The sequence below is a fragment of the Parasteatoda tepidariorum genome, chromosome 5 (assembly GCF_043381705.1).
Source record: "Parasteatoda tepidariorum isolate YZ-2023 chromosome 5, CAS_Ptep_4.0, whole genome shotgun sequence".
In the NCBI taxonomy this organism is placed as follows: Eukaryota; Metazoa; Arthropoda; class Arachnida; order Araneae; family Theridiidae; genus Parasteatoda; species Parasteatoda tepidariorum.
This window is the reverse complement of record NC_092208.1, coordinates 76,230,916-76,253,749: the sequence shown is the minus strand read 5'-3', so window position 1 is coordinate 76,253,749 and position 22,834 is coordinate 76,230,916. Positions and strand designations below refer to the sequence as shown.

The following is a 22,834-nucleotide window of genomic DNA, read 5'->3' as shown; positions in this document are numbered from 1 at the left end:
AAGTCACAGAGAGGGACAAAATATAGTAATAAATTTTTTAAAAGCTTAATTAATTGTGCTTATTATTCTAGCTTAGTTAATTGTGATCATATATGTCTATCAGTTTTGTGCAGAATTTCGTAGTGTTGTTCAGTACTCATATATTGACTGCATGCTTTTTCCACCACTTGCAAAAAAAGGGTATTAAGCGAGCATTTAATGAAATAAGATCAATTAGATCTTTCAAAAACAAACAAAAGTAGTGAGTGCGAATAAAGATTGCCTGAAACATATTCCTCGATGGAAGGGACGCACAATTTACCATATTAAGCGGTAATCCATGTTTCGCCCAGTGAGTCCGAAAGTATATAATTGCACAAAATAGAAATAACAGTCAACATGTTTCAAACACTCAAAAACAGGTGTCTATTTCCAAGACTTGACACATGTAAACGAGAAGAAAAAGTGATTCGAATTGTAAAACGCAAAGTTTCCAATGAAAAATGGAGCCATTTCCATTTTCGTTTTATTTTGCTAATAAGTTTTGTTTCTTTTCATTCAACCTTTCAAATCTGGAAAATGGGCACCTGTTTCAGAGCACTTGAAACATGTCGACTTTAATTTCCAATCTGAACATTTTTAAATCGAAATAAGTTTTTAATCAAGTAATATTTTGCCACTTCAGCCTCTTTGGATTATTTATTTAATGTACAGTTTGTAGTTATGCTTCCCGGTGCATGTTTATGGTACGGTAAATAAGCGTTATATGTAACCAATCCTTCACAGTTGTAGATTCCTGGTTATCTTTGATCCATTCACAGAGCTGTGAAAAGTATGTTTCTTCATCATTAGACATGCGGGTAAGTTAAAAAAGGCCAGAGAGATCAGGCTTATTTTTTTGGTAGCTGAGGTTTTCAATTTGAAAATTAAAGTTACGTTAACTCCATTTTGATTTTTGAGTGATAAATTTGCTTTTGATTATTTTTGCATTCAAAGTGTTTCCAAAATATAAGTAATAAAATGCAGTAGCAGAGTAACACAATATTTATTAACATTTAAATTTTACAATACTTGATAATATCAAATACTATTTTCTTTACTATTACAATTTAGTTTTCTTCTATCAAAGAATAATGAACACAACTTTTAGAAACATAATCTAAATAACAATTATGCAATTTTCCCGGACGCGAATATTCTTAAATAATATTTTTCATTTCAAAATACAAAAAGTTTGTACTTAAAATTCCAGCTTACATCGTTGCAAATTCATTACATGCAATTTAAAATAAAAGTTTTGCAATAGAATAGTCAACAACAGTTTAATTTGAAAAAGTTACAGTTAACAGTTACAGTTAATAACAGTTTTATTTATTATTAATGTTCCTTCTTTGGGAGACAAGTCTTCGAACGTGTTGCCTGAAATAAATTAAACAAACAAAGTTATTCGAATTTAAAAATGCATGTTAAGAAAAAAGAGACATGCTGAGAAAAAATAATTAAGCCTAAACTAATCATGAATCGAATATTATGTTTTAATCTAAGAATTGTTTTCATATCAACTGGTGCAGTAACTTTCCTAAATAACTTAATGAAAAATGAGATACGTTCCGTTGTTTCTGAAATAAAGTAAAAAAGAAATAAAAAGAATAATTCGAGTTTAAAGCATAATAAGAAAAAAGAGACATACTAAGAAAAAGTAACTAAGCCAATAATTTTAAAATCGATGCAAAATATTATGTTTTAATCTCAAAATTTTTTTTCATGTCAACTCATGCAGTGATAATAACTATAATTCTGATTAAAAAAAATTGCAAGATCAAGTTTTTCTTATTGTTTTTCTATAAAGTTGCAAATGTTTATCAAAATCAATCAATCAGTTTCAAAAAGGTTATCTTGAAAATTTGTAAACAATAAGATCAAACATTGTGGCAGTAGTCAGTAGGGAGTCTTTTAAAAACTTGGCATTGATTAAAATAATGGTTGGTACAGTGCAGGAAAAAAAAACGGACCACTTTGAATAACACTTGTTCCAATGATCAGATCTTCATGTTCTAGGTCTCCATCTTACTGGTTCGCGGGGGTGACTTGAAATATGCTAATTAAATAGTGCAGGCTATATTTTAAGTTATGAAAGCAGACACAAATACGTACTTTGTCTGAATAAGCATGTCTTTCTTTTTTGTTTCTGGATTTCCGACCCTCAAAATATAACGGGTAGCTTCAATCTGGGATACAGGGTCCCTACAGTTTGGACAAAAGAATGCTCCAAAATGTTGACTCCTTCATCTTAATTTCACTTCTTGCCTATTTCGCCGTAACACGAAAATCTTTTTAGTCGAATTGAAAATTTTTGCACACAATTATAAAATTCGTTTATTCAAATATAATTCGATGCAAAAAATAAATTTAATATATTTTTCGTTTGCTTTAATTATTTTATTTAATAACAATCAAAACAATTGTGAATAGTAAGGTATGCAGATTTTTTCATCAATTAAAAGTAACTAATTTCAAATGACAGAATACAAAATTTGCACGAAATCGGTTACATAGTTCCTGAGAAGTTGAATTTTTAACCGATTTCTCTCAAATTTTGCATTTTGCAGTGTAAAATTACATAGTTAATTTTACAAGGCAAAATATAGTACTGTGGAAGAAGTATTTAGGTATCCTTTTTGATGAAGGAAACAGTTTTCTTTTCAATTTTTTGCTCAATTAATATATTGTATCTGATTAACTACACACATTGTAGCTCAAACAACACACATTGTATTTGACTCACATGCGAATCAAAATAAATAAAATAGCACTAAAAGGTTTTAAATTGATAAAACATGCCTTACCTTAGATGAAGTTTGCTTCTGACATTCCAATCCATCGATGCAAGGGGCAGGGTCGGTAGGGCGCTGGGCCCATATCCAAGAGATCGTGGGTTCGATCCTCGCCGGCCGAAGACTCCCCGTGTAGTAAATGGTGACTGATGCACGTTAAATCTGTCGAGTCTCAAAGTCCTCCATGTTCCCACAACAAATCAATACCTCTGGGGGTACTGATCCAGGAGTTTCCTTGTCTTCTGGATTGGTTCAAAATTACAAGGCTACGGAGTTGAACGTAAGTAGTCGTTAATCCATGAATTTGGGTCGGCTGTTCAACGACGGTTATAAAATCCATCGATGCAAGGGCATGCTCTCACATATACATAATTAAATGGAGATAGGTCCTCTGTACAAGATTCCCCAACACAAATCACATATTCATAAAAGAATACTAATCCTGTCTTGATTATTATACCTTACAAATTTGAGACATTGTTCTAAAAAAAGGTCATAGCGACACTGTTAGAATTTTCATTTTTAAATTAATATAAAACAACCGGAAGCAGTCTACGTTGAAGAACATATTTTACTTTTAGGTTTTTGAAACAGTTTACAACTAATATGGTTAAAAAACCATGACTACAAAACTATGCTGTTTCTAACCATTTAAAACCAGCATGGTTTTAAAATCATTAAAAATGAAATTAACTTGACATTGGAGTTAGACCTTTTGTTAGGTAATGGACATTGGAAACAGGGTGTGGTTGAGTTGTTTTCTTATAAAATAAAACGTGGAATGTGGTTCAACTATTTAATCTGGTTGTTTCACCTGAGGTGGAAAATGCTGTACTTTTATATGCTAAATAGCTTTATGGTTCTGCCATCTATGCGTTAATGGGAGTATCGTATTCGAATAGTCCATGGTCACAAATTGGGGATAGAGGGATACTGTAAACTCTTCTTGCGTTGCTGGGTGCGGTTACTTCTGGGTGCGTTGCTTCTTGCGTTACGGTATCAACGCTGGGACACGCACTTCCGTTCTGTCGGTTAAGAAATTGACAGATTAGCCCTCTCGGTTATAATATGCACACAGCTACAAGGAACTAAGTGGCTTCATTAGATGGGCCTAGTTGATGCGATAAAATTCTGGTTGTTTAACCGTATTCGTTTAAAGCAGTTAATAAACAGTTTTTCTCATAGTTAACAGTTCCAATACCATCTTATTTATGGATTTTAACTGTTTTGTTTGAATATGGTTATTATGCATTAACTTAAATAAATAAATTGAATAATTTAAACAATTAAATAAATTATTATCTAACTACTTTGTCTTATAAATTTTTTACAGTGGAATAAGAATTTGAGAAAAGCTAAACTTAGGTCGATTTGCAACCAAACAATTAAATCTATTTCAAAAAATATATTTATGTAATAACTGCAAAGCGTTATAAAGTTTTGAAAGAAACTATTACTGTCAGGTACAAATGTAATTACAACTACCGGACTCTATGAAACAGAATACAAAATATTCTTCCTATCACTTTATCTTATTCAAATTATTTACTTAAATGGAAGATCTAACTTAACAACAAATTACTTAATTAATGTGCGAAAATATATTTTATAGTAAATGCTTGCTCTTCTTATTGTCTCTCACGATTCGAACGGACCCGACATTTTTTGTGCAAAAACACCTCCTGAATCCGAATATGACCCCCCTTTTTCTTTATTTAAAAAAAACATTTTCAGAAATCATCACTTACCATGTCAAGAGAAACCATCGTCTTTTTCTGAAGTTCTTTCAATCTATTTAGCCAAAAAAAAAAAATTAAATCGATTTTTTTTAAAAAATATGTACAGATTTAACGTATTTCATATTCTTTAAGAGCTAACTTCCTTCTCTTAACACCTTTGAGGATTTCCTTTTTTTTTTTAAAGGGATACGGCTTCTGTTTTGAGTAGGGGAGAGTGGGGTCAATTGTAACAGGGTACGATTGTAACAGAGCAAAAATTTCGAGTGTCTGGTTCTAGATTTGGTTCCTAGGTGGCGCACAAGGTGTATTTACTAAATATACATGTACATCCCTGCTGGCAACCATTTTTATGTACTTTTGAAAGAGTTACATCATAAAAGATATTTTCAAGCTACATAAGTACATTTTTTGGTGTTAGAATATTATATTGTAACAAATTAATTTTGTTTAAACAAATTCAAATTATTAACCGAATATGTAAGTGGACACCTTAATTGACATTTCAAAAAAAATATATTAGTTTTGTTAATTAACTAGCATTGTTTTTAACAAATGAAGCTGAAATGGCGTCTTGGGGACGATTGTAACAATAAGTAAAGGGACGATTGTAACAGCTGAAAATAAATAATCTTATGTTTACAAACCATTACTTAACTCTTTAAGAACCACCAATAGTTTCCTATATCATTTATATTATGTTGCATGTGCATTATTTTATTTGTCACCTTTCACAGCATAAATTAAAATTTTTAACCCCTTAAAGTTAAAAGTTTAACCCTTTAGGTCTCTGCTCATTATTATTTTTACTCCTAAAATATCACTACTATTTTGATCAATAAAAAAATATATCACAACTATGATAATATGTATAATTAACTATGTTTTAGTTGAATTTATGAACTGTTACAATTGACCCCGTAAGTGGGGACAATTGTAACTAGTGCACGACTGTCAAAAATTGTTAATGACTAATATAATAACATTTAAAATAAGGTATTTAATTTCTTTTTCTAGTAGAGGATAGTCTTCTTTGCTCATCTGTCAATTAATACTAATAATATATTGGATTTTTTGTTAGTTAAAAATAGTTAAGTAAAAAATGTTACAATTGATCCCACTCTCCCCTACTCATCGATAATTCCATCGGAAGTGGCCTTATCTATTCTTCAAGATTCAGCTATGATACACGGTGCGAAAACATGTGGTGTTTATTGGAATTATTCTGTTCAGAAGGTTAAAATGAAAAAAGATTTAGAATGGGAATAAATGTGAATATAAATACTGTAAACTAAGTATAATACACTGGTGTAAGAAATGGGGAGAATTTGCAGATTTGGTTAATTATCTCCAGAACTACTGGACCGATTTCAATGAAATTTGAAATGTGCATACATTGATTCAAAACAAAACAAATAACCATTCAACATTTGTAGTATACACGCGCATGATTATGTGTAACACTCGTTGGAGTCGGAAGGTATGAAATAGCCACAGAAAATGATAAACTGCCTTATTTCAAGTATGAAATCACGCTGCAAGGCTACACCCTAGTGACCCATTTTTTTTTGTCTATTCTACCACCGCTGTTTCATACCTACCGACTCCAACGGGTGCTACGTGTCATCAGGTGTGTGTATTGGAATTGTTGAAAGGCTAATTGATTTGTGTTGTATCAATGTATGTACATATGAAATTTCATTAAAATCGGTTCTGTAATTCTAGATATAATTTACCAAGTCTGCAAATAAAAGGAATAAATAATATAATTTCTGAACTGAAATCTGCTGTATTTCTTAAGATATTTATGATATCAAGTAATTCTGGTGAGTCGGAAGTTACAATAGTTATTTAATGATGTATTGTTAAAAAAAGGTGACATGGTAGCTAGATTTGAAAGGTGAAATATTTGCTACAATATCTACCAATAAGCATTAGGCCACCTATGCAAATGATTATATCTGAGGTCTTGAGATACGTCACACCCTCCGCCGGTATATATCGTGTAGGAAACAACATCGGCATTAGTCCCATGCAAGATGCCATGCAGTTCGGAGCTCTCTGATTTCGAAAAAGGTATAATTATCGGGTATCAAAAAAATGGCCGATCCTTAAGACCGATAGCGAGCACATAGCGAGCTGAATTACCCAAAATCAGCAGTGGGTTATGTGATTAAGACGTGGAAGGTGAGCGATGAGTGTCAGAATATGCCCCGAGTCAAAAGACCAACGAAACTGGGAGATAGAGAACGACTAGTGTTGTCCAAAGAAATTCGGAAGTACCGCACCCAGCCGATGGCCCCCGTACTCCAGGAGTTTCACCAAGCGTCCGGAAGTGTTGTTTCAACTAATACCATCCGTAAGGAAGCACATCTGCATGGTTTTCACGGTCGTGCTGCTGCCCATAAGCTTTTGATCACAAAGTCCAACGGCGCTGCTCGGTTAATGTGGTGCAAAGCACATCGAAATTGGATCGTAGATAAGTGGAAAGCGTTTCTTTTGAACAACAAATCTAGGTTCACCCTCTACCATTCGGATGGCAGGGTCTGGGCCTGGCGTATGTCTGGAGAACGTCTCCTGCCAGAGAGCATTGTGCCAAGAGTCAAGTTTGGTGGTAGTGGAATTATGGTCTGGGGGTGTTTCTCCTGGCATGGATTGGGACCCTTTCATGGTAAGCTCAACGCCGATGCCTACTGCACTATTTTGGATCACAATGTCCTTCCTACGTTGTGGCAGTTTACGGGGTAGACCCCTGTTACTTCTAGGACGACAATGCCAGCTGTCATGTTGCGAGGTTCACCAACGCGTGGTGTGGTGCCAATGGGGTTAATCGAATGGACTGGCCTGCCCAGAGCCCAGACCTGAATCCTATCGAGAACCTCTGGGACGAGTTGGATTGCCGAATTAAGGGGTGAACTACCCGTCCAAAATCGGTAAAGGAACTTACATTTCTTTTCCAAGCCAAGTGGAAGAAAATAGCAACTATGGATTATGAATAAAGTTTGATTTTTTTCTTTTCAATCACACGTGTCTAAATACTTATAGATAGATAGTGTAGTAGGAATTCGATTTTTGGCATCGCTGACTTGGCCTCTTTTTTAATCGCTTATTACTGTTTATTCTCTTTGCAAGCCGGGCACCATCATATGTAAATGTTAGCCTATTGTTCGAGCAGCGAGATTAGGTTCATTTTATAAATTATTATTTAGGTTCAAATTTCAAAGTTAGTATATTGTTGGTACAGAACATCAATACTTGTACGATTGCATATTGAAACTTAGAGGTGTTCAAGCATTCTTTTTTTTTAAAACTCCTCTCTTATTCTTCTCGCATTCAAACAGATTTTGGTGTTTCTCACATGCACCTTCCACAACTGTGATTATCATATTTTGTTTCGCTCGTCTAAATATTTATTTGCATTTCCGAATGTGCCTATTTGTCTTTGTTTTTATAAGGATTCTAAATATATATATTAAGAACGGTTCTTACAGTAAATCAGTATATTAATAAGTAAGAGATATAGTAAAGCTACCTAAATAGGAGTTAGGTAGCACAACATGAGCACAAAAAAAAAACTTGTACCATAATTAAATAAAAATTAAATGAGCTTACCAAGTGTTTGCCTTTTCTGGCAGTAAGTTCCATTTTTACTTTGAGAGCAACATTCCTCCTTAATATTGCAATCTATTTGTCGTTTACAAAACCTTGATGATGTCTGTACCTATGTATATCAAATATTAAATTTTCACTAATTACGAAGATAAAGTAAAAATAATAATTAATTTTTATTAAATTTCACTTTTATGTATTTAATTAGTTTTTAAATTATTTTTTAATTACTTATTTTTTAGGGTAGTGTTAAGTCTCAGAAAAGTTAGTGTCTTGTCAATAAAAATTTTTTTAATCAAATTACAAAGTTCAAACTAATTTAGACTGCAACAAATATAGTTTTCGAGTTTAAATTTAATATAGAGAGTTTTGTAAAAAGATATTTTTAAAAAATGTCTGAAAGAAGTAATATTTTTTAAAAATAATTTTTTTCAAAAAAAATTTAATGAAATAAATAATTTTGTCCATCAAATCTGAATATAAATTCAATTTAAATTAAATTCTGTTGGACAGTTTTAAATTGCAGCAAAATTTTAAAAAATCGACTTAACATTTGAGAACAAATCTTCTAATACCTTGTGCATTTCATTCCTTATCTGACGAATTTTTTATTTTAAAACCTGTTTTTTATGGAGTTGAAATAATGATTATCTTATTTCTTCCATAAGTAATCAATTCATAACAGATCATAAGAGATAGTGTCTCATGCTCCTGAATTTCTCAAACTCATTTCATTCTTCATCATGCTTTTTTTTTAATTTTAAAAATTAATTTTCTTAGAGTTGAAATAATTTGTGTTTCAGTTTTTTTAATACTTAAGTAATAAATAGTATGTTTCATGCTTTTGACGGCTTATCTATTTCATTCTACACATTTCATTTTATCTTTTTATAGATTTGAAATCATGTTCATTTTAATTCTTTCGATACATATCATCTTCGTGCTTCTGATGAATACCATTCTTCATCTTGCATAGATTTTCATTGTGCATTTATAGTTACTTTTCATGAAATTAAAATTCAGCAAATTTTTTGCAATACTGGTCATAAATAATAAATAAAGGATCTCAAGCTTATGAAGCCTTATTCATTTCATTCTACATCAAGCGATTTTTTTAAAAAAAAATATTGTACTTTGTAGAATTGAAATCGTTCGTATCTTAATTTCTCATTATTGATCATTATTAACGAATAGTATGTTATGTTTTTGAGATGTTATGCATTTCTTTCTTAATTTTAGAATTTCTTTTTATTTTAAAAATTATTTTTTATAGAGTTAAAGACACGCTCATTTTAATTCTTCCTTTACTGATCATAAGTATGTAATAGAAAGTTTTAAGCTTCTGATGCATTGTGCATTTTTTTATTTCAATCACTATTGTTAATAGAAACAAAATTTGTATGGTATCTAATCTAGATACCATACAACTTTTGAAAAAATTATTTTAATTTTTCTATTATTAATTATATTACAGTTATTTTTATGCAATGTAAATGATTTAAAGAATTTTAATTTAATTTTGCTTGTCATAAAAATACAAGTTGTATGGTATCTAGATTAGAAATAAGGAATAAATTAGGAGAAAATTAGGAATAACATGACTAAAAAAACCATTGCATTACCCTTACCATTGTAGTAACCTCTTGATTGGTGGATTTAGCTGGGCTTTCCAATTTGTTAGATTTGTAATCTTGATTTTACTTGCGTTAAATTTAGTAACTAAATTAGCAGTTTAAAATATTTTTAAGAAAGTTATGTCGTTTTTTTGGTAAATTGATGATTGCCAAAATGTTTCTTAATTTCGATATTTCAAATTTTTACAAAACATAAATAATTTCAAAAGCTTTGAATAACAAGTATTTACAAATGTAAGGTAATCGATAATAATAGTAATTCTGTAATTAAAAGGGTAAAAACATCTGAAGAATCATCCAATCTATATTACAAAAGATAAAGCCAACAAAGTAAAACCTGACATCCAGTGGTTTATGCTTACTTTTTTTTTCCAACAAAAACTTTTTTTTCAAAGCTAAAAATATTTCGAATACGCAAACTTTCTCATATAATAACGCAAATTGCATTCTAATATCGTTAAGTTCTACAAGTGAACGTAAAAAAAATCGTTACAAATTTCAAAATACTCACCGATACATTTGTCACCAACGTTGCAAAAACCAGAAACAAAAGAAAATCATACTTGTTCATAATTGAAGATTAAAGTTAAATCTAGTTTCTATAGCTCATAAGCCGAAATTTATATCCATATCCTCTCAATCAGAACGTTTCTTACTTAAGGAATTCATGTTTGCAGGATTATTTTTTCCCCTGTTTTTCATCGATTCAATTAACTCATCATATAATTTCCTTCAAGTTTTGACAAATACTTTTCTATCTGGCGAAGTTTATATGTTCATCTGGCAGAACAATTTCCTAGTCTCACGATATCGTAGATTATGCTAAGCTCACGATATTATAGATTTAATGAAATATTTGTACTTTTCTATCTGGCGAAGTTTATATGTTCATCTGGCAGAACAATTTCCTAGTCTCACGATATCGTAGATTATGCTAAGCTCACGATATTATAGATTTAATGAAATATTTGTAAGCTATCTAAAATACGGTATTGTGCAAACTCAAGGTGCACAATTTGCTGTGGGATAATTTTATAGGAAGAAATTATTCCTTGGAAAAAAATTTCGTGACACATTTTAATTTTTTATAAGCTCTTACTCAAGATCGTGGTCTAAACCAGCGGTTCTCAAAAAATATTCCGCCGAATCTGAGGCCTCAGTGAGTTAGGCTTTCTTTTATATTATGACCAATAATTATTTTTGAAACCTTTAATAGTCCAAACCAATTTATTTAACGGTTCATCTACTTTTACGAAATTATTCTTTGATAAAGGAAATGACGAAATTTAAAACAAAAACATCCATAATTACTTCTCTACTTATTCATGCTGTATCACACATCGAATTTATTAAAGTGTAACTTTTTCACGTCTACCTCTTTTACTTAACTTTGATTTATTATTTGTTAATGCATTTTATTGTAACCTTAAAATATTTTTGTTTTTTTATACCTGGCAACTACGATGCATAATTACTTTGTTTATGTCCTACATAGCTTCTAGTCTGTCTTTGTGTTAAAGAAATATATGGGTGATTCTCACAAAATATGACAATTCACTGTCCGTTGCTCCAAGATCAAATAGTACATAACTAAAAGAAATTTTTTTTAAAAGATTGATAAATAGCATTGCTGTTAGCATTTTAAAATGACTTTGCACTACCATTGACTGTTTTGTATAGTTAAAAAATTTAATTGAATTTTAAAATGTCATTTTCCTGGTATGTCCCAAACAATGTTTCCAATAATAATTAGCTTCAAAACTTCCCTTAAATTTTTCAATATCTAATATTTTTATCTCAACCGGTGTAAGCATTTCTAGAATATACGCAGAGGGTATTATTTACAAAAACTTCATTTGAAATAATTTTTTCTGTCAATAATTTGTTTGTCGCAAGAAAATCTGTCATTTTCCTGGCTACTTTTATTTAGCGGTTTATAACCAAAATAGATACAATATCTTATGTTAATAGATTGATTAGATACCCTCCTATTTTAACATGTCTTGTTGCATGAATAAAGAACCAATTTTCTGGTTCAAAATCTATTTCAAAAATTTTTTCAAGAGGAGTAGGTTTTTGTGTTGTCATTTTCCTGGCTTCGGGAAATCATTAATAACATGAAATCCTGTTGTTTTCTGCAGAATATGAACCTTTTAGGTCAAAATATTAAATTACAGTAAAGTTATATGCTATAAAATGGCGAATTTGTCGTTATCCTGGCTGTCATTTTCCTGGTTTATAAATGCCAGAACATTGAAGTGTTACCAGAATTTTTTTTAACTTCTAATACTGTAAGGAGGAAAAGCAAATATTAACCTAATACCAAGTTTATGTATGATTGTAATATGCTTGAGTGTAATCAAAGTTATTCATTTATCTAATGACTGATTATTATACACAATTTTATTTTGTACATATCCGCAACAAAAAATTTTCTGATTCTTTATACAGTGGATAAAAAGAAATAATTTAAGCAATTTTTGGTCCATCTAACATAAAGGCTTAAGTTGAGTTACTTACTATTAACTTAAAATGACTGTTTTTAAAACTCCTCAGCCAATATGTCATTTTCCTGGCATTCAAGATTTGGTGAATTTCTATTTTATTTTTTGTCTCGAGCAAATGTCAATAAACTACACTGCTGCCTGTAAGATCTTAATAAGTGTAACTAAAGAATTATACAAAAAAGTTTTAGATTATTATGAAGACTTTAAATTTGAAGAAATTTTTTGGTCCAAATTGTCAGGTTTATAAAGAATCACCCATGTAGTGAAAGAATTAAAACCTTAGTGAAAGAATCCTTGTGTAAGAATATAGAATGTGTCTCCTAAGAGAATTGATACTTGATATAGAATGGAAAGAACAGTTGCTAACGTAAACAAACACCACGTTTCAATAACCAATCAGGATCATGATAACCAAACTCAGTCAGTTGCTGGCATCCCATTTCGACTATTTTACTACGAATCGCAAGTGTTTTCGACTGTTTTTTCTAAAAAAAAAACAAAAAAAAAGGAAAAAAAAAACGTTGCGTGAAAGTAAATATTAAAAACAGTTAAATTGCTATAAATAAGTTTGCATTAGCAACGTTATCGCCTGCCCGGCGAAAAGGAGTAAAATAAGCTGTATACTAGAAAGAAAAATTAATGAATAAATTGTACTAATTCATTTAAAATATCAAACTATTATAGATGCCAATGATGCTTATTCAATTTTGGCAATAAGTACCATATAAAGTAAAAGAAATATTTACTCTAAAGCAAAATTAATAGAGAAAATGGGCTAAATCGAACTTGAAAAACGTAAAAAATCGTAATGATGCTTTTGATGCTTTAATAATTTTGGTAAAAACTACTAATCGAAACTAAAAATAAACTATGTTAAAAGATATTAATGGAGAAAGATACTAATTCGGTTATGACAAGCCAATGATGCTTAATTTTGGTAATAAGTGCTAAATAAGACTTAAAAAAAAAAATTCTATATACTCTGACAACTAAAAGCTGAGAAATGGCCCTCATTCTTTTAGGAGAATTTAAAAAAAAAAGATATTTTCTGGTTAGCCGAACGCAAGGCAAAAGTCACCAGTAAATGAAGACATCCCCCAACCTTTTATTTTATTTTAATTTATTTTTTATGCACTTGAAATTCAATTTAAAGGAAAACATAACATTTAGCTTAAAATTCCTTGCGTCCCCCAACCGAAAAATACCAAAATAAAAAATTACCACATTTATTATTGATGCTAATAATGCTAAATTAATTTTAGTATTAGTCCCTCCTGGTATTATGGTAATTAATGCAGTTTTAACTGTTACTCAATATGCGAATATGGATACAATATTTCATTAGTACATTTGATACCTATTAAAACTGCATCAATACCGAGAAGTTTTTATACAGACACCATGAAAAGAAGTGTTTTTTTACGGTAGTATGAAGGGATAAGTACTAAATAAAATCATGTGATTTCCGTAAAATAAGACCATCATGAGATGACATCGAGCAACGGCATCATGCTAAATGATTCTGAATAAAATTAATCTTAATTTTACTGAAATAAGCTACTAAAATCATACTTTGTTAATCTTATAACGTAAAGCCACCGAGAGGGACAAAATATAGTAATTCTTTTTTTATTTTAAAAAAAATGAAATTATTTTATATTTATTAATTGTGTTCACATATGTCTACCAGATTTGTGCAGGATTTCGTAGTGTTGTTCACTAGTTATATATTGACTGCTTATTTTTTCCACCACTTGCAAAGAAAGGATATTAAGCTAGCATTTAATAAAATAAGAACAATTAGATCTTTTAAAAAGCGAACAAAAGTAGTGAGTGCGAATAAAGATTGCCTGAAATATATTCCTCGAAGGAATTATTTACCATATTAAGCGGTTATCCATGTTTCGCCCAGTGCGTCCGAAAGTATATAGTTGCACAAATTAAAAATGACAGTTGACATGTTTCAAACACTCAAAAACAGATGTCTATTTCCATGGCTTGACAGACGTAAACAAGAAGAAACGAAAGTGGTTCGAATTATAAAATGTGAAGTTTCCAAAGAAAAATGGAATCATTTCCAATTTTTGTTGGTAACTTTAAGCTTTACGTTTCAAATAAGTTTTGTTTCTTTTCATTGTTTGTTTGTTTCTTTTTTTGTTTCTGTTAAGTCTGGAAAATTGGCATCTGTTTCACAGCCCTCGAAACATGTTGACTGTTATTTCCAATCTGTACATTTTTAAATCGAAATAAGTTTTATATCAAGTGCCATTTTACCACTTCAGCTTCTTGGGATTATTTATTTAATGTACAGTTTGTATACACTTCCCAGTGAACGTTTATGGTACGGTAAATAAACGTTATATGCAACCAAACCTTCGCAGTTTTAATTTCCTGCTAATCTTTGATTCCCAGAGTTGTGAAAAGTATGTTTCTTCATCATTTCTTCATCAAGTTAAGAAAGGCTAGAGAGGTAAGGCTTATTTTTTTGATGGTTGATGCTTTCAATTTGAAAATTAAAGTTAACTCCATTTTGATTTTTAAATTATAAATTTGCTTTTGATTATTTTTGCATTCAAAGTGTTTTCAAATATTTTAGTAATAAAATGCAGTAACAGAGTAAAACAATATTTATTAGCATTTAAATTTTACAATACTTGATAATGTCAAATACTATTTTCTTTAATATTACAATTCAGGTTTCTTCTATGAATCAGTAATGATCAACTTTGAAAAACATAATCTAAATAACAATTATGCAATTTTCCCGGACATGAATAGCATTAAATAATATTTTTCATTTAAAAATACAAAAAGGTTTCCACTTAAAATTCCAGCTTACATCGTTGCAAATCCATTACATGCAATTTAATTTAAAAATCATGGCAATAGAATAGTCAACAACAGTTTAATTTGCCAAAGTTACAGTTAACAGTTACAGTTACGGTCAATTAACAGTTTTATATATTACTAAGATTCTCTTTACGGGAACATTTCGGCAAATTTCCTGTCTGAAATCAAATAAACAAAAAAAGTAATTCGAATTAAAAATGCATAGTAAGAAAAAAGAGACATGCAAAGAAAAACTAACTAAGCCTAAACTAATTATAAATCATATATTGTGTTTTAATCTTAGAATTTTTTTCATATCAATTTGTTCAGTAACTTTCCTGAATAATTTAATGAAAAAATAATATAACATTCTGTGGTTTCTGCAATAAAGTAAAAAAAAGAAAAATAATTCGAATTAATTGCATAATAAGAAAAAAAAGACATAATAAGAACTAATTAAGCCCATATTATGAAATCGATACAATATGCTATATTTTAATCTTAGAATTGTTTTCCTATCATCTTGTGCAGTAACTTTCCTGAATAATAATTTAATAAAAAATAAGTAACGTTCTGTTGTTTCTGAAATAAAGTTAAAAAAAAGAATTCGACTTTAAAGCATAATAAGAAAAGAGAGACGTACTAAGAAAGAGTAATTAAGTCAATAATTTTAAAATGGAAGCAAAATATTATGTTTTCTTTTCAGAATTTTTTTCATCTCAACTCATGCAGTGATCATAACTATAATTCTGATTAAAAAAAATTGCAAACTCAATTTTTTCTTATTGTTTTTCTAAAAAGTTGTAATCCTTATCAAAATCCATCAATCAGTTTCAAAAAAGATATCTTGAAAATTTACAATCAATGAAATCAAACATTGTCAGTAGGGAGTCTTTAAAAAACTTGTCATTGGTTAAAATAATGGTTGGTAAAGTGCAAGAAAATAAAAACGGACCACACTGAATAACACTTGTTCCACTGATCAGATCTTCATGTTCTAGGTCTCTATCTTAATGGTTCACAAGGGTGAACTCAAATATGTTAATAAATTAGTGCAGGCGATATTTTAAGTTATGAAATCAGACACAAAAACGTGCTTTCTCTGAATAAACGAGCCTATTTTTTGTTTTGATTTTTTGTTTCTGGACTTGGATTTCTGGCCCTCAAAATATGACGGGTAGCTTCAATCTGGGAAATAGGGTCCATGTAGTTTGGTCAAGAGAGAGGTCCAAATTTTGAACTCCTTAATCTTAATTTTACTTCTTTAGTATTTCGCCGTAACACTAAAACTTTTTAATTGAATTGAAAAGTTTTTCCACACAATTATAAAATTCGTTTATACAAACATAATGCCATGTAAAAAATAAATTTTAATAAATACAGTCAAACCCCGCTATAGTGAACCTTCAAGTAGCCGAAATTTCGGTTCACTATAACCGGGAGTTCACTATATCCGTTACGCAGGCAATTTAACTAATGGTTCCCAAACTCCTCCCTTTTATTACATATTATTAAAATAAATGACTGAAAAATATTACGTAGTAGCAAAAAGTGCGCAATTTTTCATTACTCTTCGTTTTTCGTACAAAAAAAAATTAGTAATCTTTAGCTAATGAGCAATCCTCAACATCAGATATGGATACGCTTCCAGACTCTCAGATAATTTTTCCTGAATTTCTGTTATTCCGCTTTTTAAACTAGTCTAATCTGCCATTCGAGCACATAAAAGTAGTCTCATAAAATCGCTTAGCAAATTCATCGACATTTGTCCAGATACTGGAAGATTGCGGCTTCTTCGATTGGTGAACCACTTCAGTAATGCTTCTTCAACATCCTTGTGATCTGCTTTTCTCAACTTTTTTCTGCCATCTAAATTTTTTTCATGAGCAGAAATTATTAATTGCCTATTTTTCCATATGTTACAAACTGCAGATTTGGATAGTTTATATTCCCTGCAAATATCAGCTTGATTGCATCGATTTTCAATTTTTCTGATTATGCCCATTTAATCATCAATGGAGAACGTTTTGCGTTTACTACTCGCCATAGTTAAATTTGAGACACTTGTTTGCAGGATTTTTTATAACTGAACAGAGAGAAAAAAGGAGCAGAAATGAGGGCCTTATCAGCACATATTAGTGTCCAACCCTTTGAACAATAATGAATAATTACTCATTCCCTCTGACAAAAAATGCATATTGATCCCACTGACACCTAACAGGTACATCATCTGCCTGGGTTGGAAACATCTGCTTGGTTTGTTTAGGGATGGGAAAGTGAGATAAAAGAAGCAAACAAGAAATGCTTATCGCTGCATTCCCCTCTATAGATGGTTTTACAAATTGGTATATCTATTTATTTCGAAGTAGAAATTTCAAAATTATTACAAAAAAAATGAGAAAAAAAATCAGTCGAAGACAGAAAAAATTTCATTATATCCAACTTCCTCACTCCTCACTTTTTTGGTTCACTATATCCACAAAAAAATAACATTATACGTGCATAGCAAGGCACAGAACCGAACATTTCGTTCACTATATCCGGGAGTTCACTATAAATCGCGTTCACTATAGCGGAGTTTGACTGTATTTCGTATTTGTCATTATTTTGTTCAATAACAGTAAAAAAAATTGAATTGTAAGGTATACGGATTTTTACATCAATTAAAAATTTCAAATGACAAAATACAAAATTTGAGCGAAATCGGTTTCATAGTTCCTGAGAAGTCGAACTTTTAACCGATTTCTCTCAAATTTTGCATTTTACAGTGTAAAATTATGTAGTTAATTTTACAAGGCAATATATGGTATTGTGGAAGAAGTATTTAGCTATCCTTTTTGATGAAGGAAACAGTTTTCCTTTTAATTTTCTGCTCAATTAATACATTGTATCTGATTAACTACACACATTGTAGCTCAAACTACACACATTGTACCTGACTAACATGCAAATCAAAAGAAATAAAATAACACCAAAAGGTTTTAAATTGATTAAGCATGCCTTACCTCAGTTCGTTTTCGACATTCCAATCCATCGTTGCAAGGGCATACTCGATTATATATACCATTAAATCGAGGTAGGTCCTTAGAACAAGATTCCCCTACACAAATTACAAATTCATAAGAGAATACTAATCCTGTCTTACTTAATATAATTGACAAATTTGAGATAATTGTTCTAAAAAAAGTCATAGCGACACTGTTAGAATTTTCATTTTAAAATTAATACAAAATGACCGAAAGCAGTCTACGTTGAAGAACATATTTTACTTTTAGACTTTTGAAACCTTTAACAACTAATATAGTTAAAAAAAACATGACTACACAGCTGTGCAGTTTTCAATCATTTACAACCAGCATGGTTTGAAAATCATAACAAAAGTATTTAACTTGATATTTGAGTTAGACCATTCGTTAAGTAATGGGTATTATATGCAGGTTGTGGTTGAGTTGTTTTCTTATGAAATTGTTGAGGAAAAACTGTAATTGCATTTATTTGGATCAGTTTTCTTCTACGTCCGCATGTTATCAGAATGTTCTGATTGGCCGTTAACTTTTGAGCCCAAGAAGGCTATAAATACCAGTAACTTTGTTTATTCGATGTTCATTCCTATTTCTCCTGTCCCAGTGTATGTTCCAACTGTGTAACTCTCTGTGTTCTAATAAACATGTCTTTCTCCGATCCACTGATCTCTGAATTTCATTACATCAACAGCAGAGCATGGTTCCAAAACACTGTTTAGCTTATCTCTAAAAAGTAGCGGCAGAATAAAAGTAATTCAGGACTTTTTATTGCTCGTTGACTTTCATTGCTCATTTTGCTTATTCAAGCAATGGCATACATACTGTATAAAGAGCAGTTCGGTGTTGTTCCCTTTGATGGTACTAATTTTCCGATGTGGCGTAGACGTGTAGAAGCCATATTTTCTACAAAAGAATTAGAGATGTTTTTAGAAAAAGAATCCGACCCATCCAGAGAAAGTGAGGTCGTAAAGTCAAAGAAAGCATATACCATGCTGATTTCCTTATTGAATGATCTAGTCCTTGCCGCCCTTCCTAGTGAGAAGTCGGCTGCAACTGTATGGAAAAAGCTCTACTCAATTTATGAGGCGAAGGGTGCTGTCTGTCAAATACTCACACGGAAGCGCCTAGCTACGATGCCGAAGAGCCAAGATGTTTCCATGAGACAACAAGCTCGTTATGATCTGCGAATCTCCGGTGCTGAGGTGAGCAATTTAGACACAATTGTTTACCTTTTGATGTCCCTGCCACAGGAATATGAGAATGTTAAAGTTGCTTTAGAGAATCAAACCGAATGAAAGTCTCTCCTTGGAATTTGTTTCTCAAAGACTGATAGGCGCTGAGGCTTTGTTGCTTGATTTCAAAGGGATAAATAAAAATAAAAAGGATAAGTTTCTTTCGGAAAATGTGACTTTTTCGCTGAAATCCCCTGAAAATTCAAATAAACTCTGTGACTTTTTTTGTTCATTTTGCAAGCGTAAAGGACACACAGCCAAATATTGTCTTAAAAGGATTACCTGTTTTAATTGTGGAAAAACAGGTCATATGAAGAGAGACTGCAAAAATTTTAAACAGAATGAAAGCAGCTCATCCGCAGCATTTTCTTTTGTCATTGGAGATGTCAGTTGTTACAAGTTCATCATTGATTCGGGAGCAACATCACGCATATGATCGCATAGGGAATGGTTCTCGTCTCTTAAACCAATGCCCGGAACAGTGAAATATGCGTCGAAATCTTCCACTCTCAATATCGAAGGAATTGGAGAAATTAAAGGTAAAATTTCAACTGGAGTTGAAATAACCCTTAAAAATGTCCTCTTTGTTCCAGATTTAAATTGCGAGCTTATTTCTGTGCGAAATATTGAAGCAGCAGGCTTCAGTGCAGTGTTACATTTAAACGTGAAAAAGTGTACATTGAAAGTTCAGGAAAAAGCATCCCTTTTAGATATCGTGATAAAAGTGAACAATATGTTAGTGAATTTTTGCCACAGCGTGAAATTGCCCTGCTGACCACTGCCTGCAAAGATGGGATCACCTGTTCCAACATCCTTCTGTGAAATCTGTGTACGTGCCAAACAGAATGCTGGCCCGATAGGAAAAGGTCCAAGAAAACGAAAAGATAAACCTATGGTTATGATTCATACTGATGTTTTTGGTCCCATTGAACCCAAAACACATGCAGGTGAGCGATACTTTATGTCTCTTATCGATAATCATTCGCGTTTTATGGAGGTGCGACTACTCAAAAGTAAAAGTGATGTAAATAAAGAATTAAAATGTCTTCTAAAGACTGATCCGTCCGTCCGTAAGCTACGATGTGATAATGCTAAGGAATATTTATCTAATGATATAATGAATTTTGCAACAGAAACTAGAATTTTAATTGATCAAGCGCCTCCTTATACGCAATCTTTAAATGTTGCTGCAGAACGGGCGAATAGAACTCTATTAGATAAAGGGCGGGCAATGCTGATGGAATCAAATCTTCCAAATCAGTTTTGGGGTGAAGCAGTTCGTGCTGCATTTTACGTAACAAATAGATTGCCGAATAGCTCACTTAACAACGATGTGCCTTTTAATTTAAAATACGGATGTCATCCTGATTTATCCAACATAAAAGTGTTTGGCTGTGATGCATTTATGCTCGTACCACCATCGTACAAAGAAAGAAATTGGATGATAAATCCATAAAATGTTATTCATAGGATATTCCACTATGGAATACCGCCTAATGAATCCCGTTACAAAAGATGTAACAGTATTGCGAAACGTGAAATTCAATGAAGGTAAAGTGATCTACGAAAAATATGTGAGCAACAATTCAGATTCTAGTGTTACCGAAAAAGAAAGTGATCATTCCGAGAAAGAAGAAACAGTTCGTATATCCAAGCGGGGTAAAAGACCCCCAGTAAGATACCCCAAACCTGAGACATTCGCTATGCTCACTCTCTACGGCACGTTGAACTATGATGACATCGCATCCCTCCCCCCACAAGAACAACAGTTGTGGCAGGGAGCTATGGACGAGGAAATGGAAAGCATGAGAGTTAAACTAAGTTTGGGAATTAACTGAACTTCCACCTGGAAGAAAAACTATAAACTGTAAATGGGTGTTACGAATAAAAAGGGACGGTAAGTACAAGGCAAGGCTTGTTGCCTTGGGGTACACGCAGAAGGAATGTATAGATTACAAAGAAACGTTCTCTCCTGTTGTAAGTTTATCTGGATTACGCATATTGCTTGTTATTGCTTTAAATGAGATCATGAATTTTTATACATTAGATGTTAAATGTGCTTTCTTAAATGGTGAGTTAGATGAAACTATTTATATGGAACAACGGAAAGGTTATAATGATTACAGTAATAAGATATGTAAGCTTAATAAGAGTTTGTATGGCTTAAAACAATCACCACGCCAATGGTTTAAAAGATTTCTTGATTTTATTCTAAAATTAAATTTCAAATAGTTTGTTAATGAACCACGCATATTTGAAAGAAATTCTACTAATGGGAGAATTTTGATAGCTTTGTATGTAGATCATCTTTTAATTGCAAGGTCGAATGATACTGAAGTAAACACTATAATTTCTTTAATATCTAATGAATTTAGAATGTCGAAATCAGAGAAAAATGTCTGAATTCTTAGGTATCGATGTTGAATTAAATTCTAATGGAATGTTGTTAAATCAAGAATCATATATAGTGAAATTGCTTGATAAATTTACCATGTCTGAGTGCAAACCTTACGAATTGAACCCAAATCAACATCTGCTACTTTGATGACAGGAGACGCATTTGTAAGTCCATATCGCGAATTAATTGGTTCTTTATTATACTTAGCATATGTTTCTAGACCTGATATTTAATTTACAGTTAATTGAGTCAGTCAAATTCAGAAAATCCTACTCGTGTAGCTTGGTGTGCTTTAAAGAAAGTGTTGAGATATTTGAAGGGAACTCAAGCTTTTAAAATTGAGTATAAAAGAAACTTTACAAAAGAATCTAATTTGCAGATTGGGGATCAAATCCAAGAGATAGAAAATCTATAACTGGTCATGTAATTATGTATTGTAATAATCCTATTTTGTGTCATTGTAATAAAAAAAAATTGTATAGCACTTTCTTCAACAGAGGCAGAAGTACAGGGTAACAAAAAAGTATAGGGATCACTTTTGTGGTTATCTACCACTAAAGTTTTAAAACCTTTTCACATATATAGCATACTGATCTAAAGCTCTGCTATTAGACTTTCAGTTGCAATATTATTTCATAAAATCACAAAAATGCCTATGAAGAAATTTGACATAAAGCTAATTGGTCAAGTACAAGCATTTTTAGAACTTCGATGGAGCCACAGGATTATACAAACCCATTTTAAAAAGAAAGGTATTGCGATTTCACTCAGCCATATCAGTCGCATCAAGAATTCAAAACTCGGATCGATGTAAAATAATACAAAACCAAAAAGAAGCGAACGGCCAAGCAAATTGAAGAAATCAGATTTGCAGAAGCTTGATAAGATGACATCAAAACCAGATCCACCAACACAGGCAAGCATGACTAAAGCTCTTAACGTGAGTCAGCAAGTTGTAAGCTATCAACTAAAACAAAAGTTGAAGAAAAAATGCCATAAAAAACCTAAATGTCATCATTTAAGTGAGAGATCGGTGCAGATTAGGAGGCAACG

General features: G+C 31.4%; 1 protein-coding gene and 1 long non-coding RNA gene across 4 annotated transcripts in view; both read right to left on the bottom strand.

Annotated features, from left to right (window-relative positions):
• Positions 1-1,009: 1,009 nt before the first annotated feature.
• On the bottom strand, positions 1,010-10,539 carry LOC107450316 (uncharacterized). 3 transcript variants are annotated; one of them, XR_011636737.1, is made up of 5 exons: positions 10,304-10,539; positions 8,162-8,270; positions 2,826-4,604; positions 2,134-2,286; positions 1,010-1,398 (listed from the first exon to the last, which is right to left on the bottom strand). It is a non-coding gene; the product is annotated as an uncharacterized lncRNA (long non-coding RNA). The 3 variants fall into 3 exon arrangements; XR_011636736.1 differs by having other exon boundaries at positions 2,134-4,604; XR_006226535.2 differs by lacking the exon at positions 2,134-2,286.
• Positions 10,540-14,908: 4,369 nt separating this feature from the next.
• LOC107450315 (U34-theraphotoxin-Cg1a) overlaps positions 14,909-22,834 on the bottom strand; it is an 18,256-nt gene continuing 10,330 nt past the window's right edge. The window contains exons 3-4 of the mRNA XM_043053655.2: positions 18,134-18,228; positions 14,909-15,307 (exon numbers count right to left, since the gene is read on the bottom strand). Coding sequence (XP_042909589.1) covers positions 15,257-15,307; positions 18,134-18,228 — 146 coding nt within the window. The 3' untranslated portion in view covers positions 14,909-15,256. The remainder of the gene's footprint in view (positions 15,308-18,133; positions 18,229-22,834) is intronic.